We start from the raw sequence: 8,431 nt of genomic DNA on the forward strand, positions 1-8,431 counted from the left end.
ATCAGTTCAAAACATTGCATAATATTGAGCTCCGATAGACATAATTTTCAGTAGATTAAATAAAATAACTGAAATCAAAGCTTGAGAAATAATAAAAAAAAACAATCTTATATGAAAAACCTCCTAGATAATATGGTGTTTCTTTGGAAATTTATATTTTAATTACAATCGGTTCATGTATGTTCAGTCTTGATCGATTACATCCTTGCCAGAAATCTTATGTGTGTTTTACTGTTCATGCAAATTATTGTTATTCATTTCACGGCACATGTGGCTACCATACGTTATACAGTTATGATGTAACTGAACCGACAACACTAGACCCATATGGCCATACATTCAAATTTTCGTTGTGCATACTACGGTTTGACATATTTCCAATAACATAGGGCTTTTCATATTACTGTAACTAATTTTCGAGACTCATGGTTATAACTAACCCGAGTTTATTCGCCATATGGCGATCTGAAAGGAAAGTTAGCACATCAAAAAATTGTTGACATGCACGGCGTCATTTGACGGGCTTCATCGGCATTTACAGGTTGCTCTCAACTTTCTTTTGAATGCTGTTTAAAACACCCCGGAGAATAATTATCTGATCCAGCATTTAATCTACGAAATCAGATGCTTCTATGGATGTTTTTATTAACCATATGGTTCGTGTTGTAATAGGGGAAAGGAGGCGAGATCTGTGATGATGAAATTCAAATATCAACAAACAAAAAGAAAAAAAAAAAAGAGGAAACTCAGATGGAAACTTATGCCGGTATTTGGATATTAAGGGATGAACTTTTGCTATTGCAACTCTAAAATAAAATTGTAGATATCATACCGATATTTTCTTGTTGTATAAGAGGAAATCTATCATAAAATATTTATAAATCCTAATGCAAAGTAGTCCGCTCTTGGTGTGACGTCATCGAGATCGTCTGTCCAGACGTTAAATTTTGCATGTATATTCCAGCCATGAAACCAACATATAAAGTGTGATAAGTAAGTTAGTAAAATATAAAAAGCATATATGATTTAATTTGTATAAAAGAATGACGATATTTGTGTATATTGTCGCGTCATTATGCTTCGAAAAACAGCCACATCTGGCAACTCAGTTGCTACTCCTTCAAAATTCCGAGCGGTGTGAAAACGGCCCCGCCGCCGCCGCCGCCTCAGAGACCGTTGAGAAACCGTTGAGAGCAGAGCTCCTCCTGCGCCGTCTTGCCCTTCTTCGTCACCATGCGCGAAATCGTCCACATACAGACTGGTCAGTGCGGCAACCAGATCGGGACTAAAGTGAGTATGGGTGTGAAATGACGTCTGGATTATTTACTTAATTTTATGATTTAAATAACAAAAAAAAAAGGTTAAGGGACGAGAAGTGATGTGTGACAGATCGGTGCAGAAGCAGTCTGCGGTGGGCGGGTTTCCGTTATGGCTTTCGATCCATTGCTGGAGTTTGTCCTAAAACTAATTATTTTTTCGTAAATATCACAATATTGACGTAAATTTCTAAAGGTTTTCTCAAAATTTTAAACTTGGCGGGGAAGGCGTAACCACCTGTTGATTCGCTCACCCAAGTTTGACGTCGGCATTGCTAGTTTTGTCCAAAAACGGTCTCCTAATTATTTAACCGTAAATGCAATATTTACGTAAATTTCTAAAGTTTTTCTCGAGATATTTAAACTAAGCGGGCAAAGGCGGAACCACCTGTTGATTCGGACGTTGTAGCCAGCCGGTTGTCAAAATTTTTGACAGTTTCGAAATTTCCCGAAGTATTCTAACACAACTCCGACGTCCTTTTAGTTATTTATCACTAAAGTTGTAGGGAACTAAATAATATACACTTAATCTTTCAGGAATCTTGGAGAGAGTCCTACAGGAGGAGTAGGTCAAGCCGCCCATGTGATCTTTCCCGCCCTATTAGGTACAGGGCGCCGGCTCTTGTCTTTGTTCGATCGAGTTCGCGAAGCGTAACCGAACATTTTAACTTTAAGCGTGACTTTTTATTTTGGTTTTCTCGTGATTATTTAAAGCCGTACAGTTTTTATTTGCTACTTTTGAAGCCGTAGTCTATTTTGATTTGATTCATTAAAGCCATAGTTTGTGACATTGTGAAAGCCAACCAGTTTTTACTTGTCTTGATTTACTATATATCGTCTAATGTTGTTATAAATCCAGTCTATTGTTAATATATGCATCCCGTCTATTGTTACTCAGGCTCTTTATTAAAGCCTTTACAGTATATAGGATGATTTGTCGCCTGCGTACTGGATAATGAAACAATTTAGGGCTTCCTACTAAGATTTACAACTTGAACCACGCTAATTACCCGGAGTAGAATCCTTTTCCTATCCTGGTGGAACTTTGGAGGTGATTAGCGGTAAGCAGTTAATTAGCTAATCGCCTGCTTACAGTGATTTTGCCCCTAGAGTTCAAATATCTTTAATCTGAATATGGCCACCTCTGTGATATAGTTTACATCGCTAAACTTTCGTAATCCTACAGTTTAGGGTCCAAATTCACTACTTTACGTCAAGAGCAGCACAATTACCATATTCATTGAATGATGGAAAACTAATGAAAAAAATGAGCAGTTTATCTGCGAAGCAGAGAATGTAAAGGAAAAGGGCGGGTGGGGGGGGAGAAATAGCTTTTTTTTTTTATACTGCTGTAAGCAGATAAATTGCTTTTTTCCCCTGCGTTGTTCTGCTTTATTCAAATAGGTGTAGTCCGTAGGTACCCATGAATTAGGTTGTATGTGAAGTGGACATAGCCAATAGGCAGTTTGGCAAGGAAGTGTATATTGGCTGCTATATTTGCCAAGAGTACATAGGTACATTTACCTCTTTAAAATAATGACCCTTGGCATGCCTTATGCACGTCTTGCAGGGTATTTTACTCTTAGTACCCCAACTCAATATTTGTTTTTTACTGGTACTCTTAAGGTGCCTTAACTTAATAGGCAATGCATAGGGTAAACCAATTGGACAAGCTGCGGCCACCTTAGCAGTGTTCAGACCCACCTTTAGGAAAAGTACTTTAACACGTCATGACACCGGGGATGGGCATCAGTCATGAGTCTCATGTCTCGAGGTGTTGCTCCCACGACCTATGACTCTTGACGTGCCCATCTCCGGTGTCAGGATGTGCTAAAGTACTGTCTATGAAGGTGGGTTTGAACACGTTGTATGGTAACAACCCATTCCGCAGAGTCTACTGGTATTAAACATTGTGCTAAAGTGATTGGTTCTAGTACTTGGTCAACTTATCCATGTAGGTACCTAGAGTAAATGGCCGAGCGGTGACATAGCTAGCGGCCACCGATCCCAGTATGCGGCCACATTCCTGAAAAAGTGCTCTTAATTTGCTGCCATGAGCATCAGTCTAGAGTTGTGGCCTATTCAGGCAGTGCATAGAGACCTCTATGCTACTCTCAAAATTATTCCATTGAGGAGTGAGAGATGTGTATTTCTGGTGATAGTTCACTCTCGACGTGGTCTGGAAGTCACGTAAAGCCATTGGTCCCGTTGCTGAATAACCACTGGTTCCATGCAACGTAAAAACACCATACAAACAAACAAACAATGTTTTCTCTTAAATTACCAAGTAATGGCATAATTAGAGCACTTTTTTGGGGTTGTGGCCGCGTTCCGAGAGGTGGCTGCTATGTGGCCGCTTGGTCATTTACCCTAGGGAACCTCTTTAAGTAAATTTTTTTTTTGTGTGTGTGATTCCAAAGTTTTACCAAGTTTACCCCCTCAAAAAGTTTAGTTTTCAGTCTAGTTAGCCATGTTAGGGCAAATGACAGAGCAGTGACTTAGCAGCCACTGATCCCGGAACGCAGCCACTTCCCTTAAAAGCACTTGAATTATGCCATTTCGTAATTTAGGAGAAAACACTTGCTTCGAGAGGAGTGGAGGTCTGTCAGCTACTAGAATGGGCCACAACTCTTGACTGATGCCCATGGCAGTGAATTAAAGTACTTTTTCGGGAAGGTGGCTGCATTCTGGGATCGATGGTTGCTATGTTGCCACTTGGTCATTTACCCTGTATACAAATTATTTCAGAAATGTTTTTAAGCTTTTATTATAATTTTATAAGGAAGGATAAGTTGGAGGAAACTGGAAATGCTGTATTATGGACAGGAAACTGTAAATTACTTTATGAACTGCATATAGAGATTTTATCAGTCAGTCAGTTACCACGGAGGTACTAGTCAAAATTTCTGAGGAACAAGTAGGGCTTTAAATATTTTGGGCTCCAGCCACAAAGCTCACTTTCATTAACAAAATGTTTGGTTATGCTTCTTACCACAATTTTCCAGGATACTGTTGTTGCTGTACAAAAGTCTGGTTCATTTGTTTTTAATGTCTTAAACTAAAGTTACACACATTTTGTCTTATTTAAAGATTGCTGTGTTTTTTTTATATTCAGAGAATTATTAACTTCATTTTTTATTGAAATTTAATATTTAACATTAGTGAAGGGTGAAATTCCAATCTTGTAATTGAAAGGCATTTGCTACTTAAACTACCACCAATTAGGGCAGCAGATGCTTTTCTGAACAAGGTGAATTTGAGCTAAAGTAACATTCCAAATACTATACCAGTAAAAGATGGTGTCTAGTCCACCAACCTTTGTGTTTGTAGCGTTGCCCAATTACCAGTAGTGGAGGGGGGCCATTCTTTTGCCTGATTTTGAGGTTGTTGTCAATGTTACTAACCTTGGCCTTTTGTTGCAGTTCTGGGAAATTATCAGTGATGAGCATGGTATCGAGCCAACTGGAGAGTACACTGGAACTGACAAAGATCTTCAGGATCTCCAGCTGGAGAGAATCAATGTGTACTACAATGAAGGCAACCAGGGAAAATACGTCCCCAGATGCATATTGGTGGACTTGGAGCCTGGCACAATGGATTCCGTAAGAGCTGGACCTCTAGGATCTCTCTTCAGACCAGATAGCTTTGTTTTTGGTGAGTACTTTATTTGAATAGGAAGATCTTGGGTATTGAATTACAGTATGTGTAATAAATTTTCCAGATGTTAGAAGCTCAGTTTGGGTGTGTAAGAAACTGATCTAATAGTTAATGGCGTGAATTTTCAGGTCAGAGTGGAGCTGGTAATAACTGGGCCAAAGGTCACTATACTGAAGGTGCCGAGCTCGTAGACAGTGTTCTTGACGTAGTGCGTAAGGATGCTGAGAAGTGTGACTGTTTACAAGGCTTCCAGTTGACGCATTCCCTTGGTGGTGGCACTGGGTCTGGCATGGGGACTTTGCTGGTATCCAAAGTGCGTGAAGAATTTCCTGACCGTATTATGAACACCTTCTCTGTTGTGCCATCCCCAAAGGTAAGTTGCATTTTCAAGTTTGTATTAAAGATGACCCCCCAAGCATTTTAAGAGTTGTGTGGTCAGTTTTAATTGAGATTAAGTGTGTTTGGGAAGGTTTGAAACTTAATTGATATATTTTCTGTATTTAAGAATTAATGCACCCTTTTTTAATTTTATATATATATTTTCTGTATTTAAGGATGTTTAATGCAGGTTTTACTTTCGATATAAATGGCTCTGCTGAAAACTTGAGCAGTATGGTGTTTTCTATTCTTTCAGGTATCTGATACTGTTGTGGAACCTTACAACGCCACCCTGTCCATTCACCAGCTTGTTGAAAATACTGATGAAACTTACTGTATTGACAACGAGGCCCTTTATGACATATGCTTCCGAACACTGAAACTGCAGAATCCAACTTATGGAGACTTGAATCATCTGGTTTCTCTTACAATGTCTGGTGTTACCACTTGCTTGAGGTTCCCTGGCCAGTTGAATGCTGATCTCAGAAAACTGGCTGTAAACATGGTACCCTTCCCCCGACTCCATTTCTTCATGCCAGGATTTGCTCCTCTAACTGCCCGTGGGGCACAGCAGTACCGGGCTTTAACTGTACCTGAACTTAGCCAACAGATGTTTGATGCCAAGAACATGATGGCTGCCTGTGACCCAAGGCATGGCAGATATCTCACTGTTGCTGCCATTTTCCGTGGTAGGATGTCTATGAAAGAAGTGGATGAGCAGATGTTCAACATTCAAAATAAAAATTCTTCATTCTTTGTGGAATGGATTCCCAATAATGTCAAGACTGCTGTGTGTGATATTCCACCACGTGGAATCAAGATGGCTTCCACGTTCATTGGAAATTCCACTGCTATCCAAGAACTCTTCAAGAGAGTTGGGGAACAATTCACTGCTATGTTCCGCAGGAAAGCTTTCTTGCATTGGTACACTGGGGAAGGTATGGATGAGATGGAATTCACTGAAGCAGAGTCCAACATGAATGATTTGGTGTCAGAATACCAACAGTACCAAGAAGCTACAGCTGATGACGAAGCTGAATTTGAAGAGGAGGGAGAAGTAGAAGGAGAATATGCATAAGCCTGATTAATTCCAGGTAGTTCTTCCATAGTCTTTCTATCTTAAAAATTTTCATTCCTTTGTTAATTTGAAGTTGAAAAAGAGTACAGTACAGTATTTACTTTGAAATATTGCATTTATCATAGTAACTATGTTCCATGGATCAGATTTTTTTCCTATTTCATAAAAGGCATTTCTTTCGTAAGAGCACCGGCTCTCCATGAATGAAATGTTTATTTTTTCTATTTTTTATAATAAAAAGCACCTCTTTTATATAGTTTTATTACCATGACCTGTATGTTCTTATCTTTTTTCCTATTCAGGTATGAAACTTTTTGGATATAAGTTTTACCGTTTATGAAGTCTTGTTAAAAGTGAATGGCTTGGTACAGGATTTGTGATAGATAAACTTGGACAGTACTGATGCGTGATGTTGAGGCATATTAATCCGTAAGTGTAAAGAAAACTTGTACAGTAAAGTATCCAGCATAGTATTTCAAAGGTGGAGGATAGTTTGGAAAGTAGTTGCTAGCAAAGAATTTGAGATTGAGTGGGACTAAAGTCTTTTAACTAGTTGGGAAGTACAGTATATTCCTTCTGCTATATTCGTTAATTTTTCAACCCCAATATAAGTTTGTTTAGCACAAAATCTTAACTTGTAGTATTTAGAAAATTTTGTAATATTGGAAGAAATTCCAATATTTTGTGTGAAAAATTTGGGTGTTTTTGACAGCAGTAAGCTTGAGAAAATAATTGCTCAAAGAGCATGTGGTTCGATTGAGAGCGCATTGTAAAATAGCATCTTAAGACCTACAGTATTTGATAAAAGAATTCCTTGTAAACATTTTTAAAATTGGTATTTGTATAGGATTTATGTTGACCACCATTGATTTCATAAGACTATTACGCACCTCAGTGGCGTGGTTGGTTTGGTGTTTGCTTCTCACCTCGGCGGTCGTAGGTTCAATTCTTGGCCATCCATTGAGGAGCGAGAGATGTGAATTTCTGGTGTAGAAGTTCTCTTGACGTGGTTTGGAAGTCACATAAAGCTGTTGGTCCCGTTGCTCAATAACCACTGGTTCAATGCAACGTAAAAACACCATACAAACATAAGACTATTACACTTAGAGTACTTTTTCATTCATTTCTTGGTAATGTGGAATTTCTTGGGAAATACTTTTGGGAAACCCTTAGTATATTTACAAATGTGAATAAAACTAATGCCCTCAATAGGCAGATGACTAGAAACTAGGACAGATGAGGGTAGCTTAGCTATGATTATAAATTTAGTGTTAAAAAGAGGGGGTGAAGTTAAAGATGGTTTACCTAAGAATACCAATTTTGAGTAGGAAGGTAGGAAAATTGATACTGTGGTGGAAAGGAAATTTAAAGTTGAGGAGTGAGTGCATATCTGCGGATGGCCAACTTTCTTGTTAATGTGTGCTGTCAGTAAGAACGGCGCTTCACACCTTATCCACGTATTTAAATATTCTTGGCAAGAGGTATTGTTCATTGCACGCGCTAGCCTTTGTTAAGATCAACTGGGTACTTGAATAGGAGGGTAACTGCTGTCCGTGGATATGCTAACAACCCAAAGTTGTATGAATGGATGTGGGAAACAGAAAAAGTATTTGGTAGGGGTAGATAAGGCAATGAGGTATTGTCAGGCTCTCTGGATAAAAGTTAAACCAGTAACTTAAGACACTTTTTGATGGGTGGTTGCAATATTTGGAGCACCTGAAATGTTGGACAAGGGGCAAGAATTTCAAAATTTTAAGTGTGACAGAGGAAACATTTTAAGTATTGGTCACAGCATCTGAATCTCCTTGGAGCAATGGAATATATGAGAAGATGGTAGGTATAATCAAAGCTGAAAGATTATAAATTAAGTGGATTGGTCAATAGCATTAAGATGGGTAGTAATTGAAACTTAAGATAAAAAGTAAATGAATTACATAGTTTTCTATTAGTTGGGCTAGGTGTTTATTCAGTAAGAGGAGGTATAGAGAAAAATAGTATACAC

At 38.5% G+C, this 8,431-nt stretch overlaps 1 protein-coding gene across 1 annotated transcript; it reads left to right on the top strand.

The window, feature by feature from the left end:
* Positions 1-1,132: 1,132 nt before the first annotated feature.
* On the top strand, positions 1,133-6,679 carry LOC135213687 (tubulin beta-1 chain-like). Its single transcript, XM_064247776.1, has 4 exons — positions 1,133-1,290; positions 4,739-4,970; positions 5,102-5,346; positions 5,608-6,679. Exons 1-4 carry the CDS (start codon positions 1,234-1,236, stop codon positions 6,427-6,429), a joined length of 1,356 nt encoding a protein of 451 aa, XP_064103846.1. The 5' UTR covers positions 1,133-1,233; the 3' UTR covers positions 6,430-6,679.
* The last annotated feature ends 1,752 nt before the right edge of the window (positions 6,680-8,431 follow it).

This window comes from Macrobrachium nipponense, chromosome 43 (genome assembly GCF_015104395.2).
Source record: "Macrobrachium nipponense isolate FS-2020 chromosome 43, ASM1510439v2, whole genome shotgun sequence".
Lineage (NCBI taxonomy): Eukaryota > Metazoa > Arthropoda > Malacostraca > Decapoda > Palaemonidae > Macrobrachium > Macrobrachium nipponense.

Coding starts and splice junctions, on each gene's coding strand:
- LOC135213687 (XM_064247776.1), top strand. CDS start 1,234: ATGCGCGAAATCGTCCACATACAGACTGGTCAGTGCGGCAACCAGATC. Junction 1,291..4,738: donor GCAACCAGATCGGGACTAAA/GTGAGTATGGGT, acceptor CTTTTGTTGCAG/TTCTGGGAAATTATCAGTGA. Junction 4,971..5,101: donor ACCAGATAGCTTTGTTTTTG/GTGAGTACTTTA, acceptor GTGAATTTTCAG/GTCAGAGTGGAGCTGGTAAT.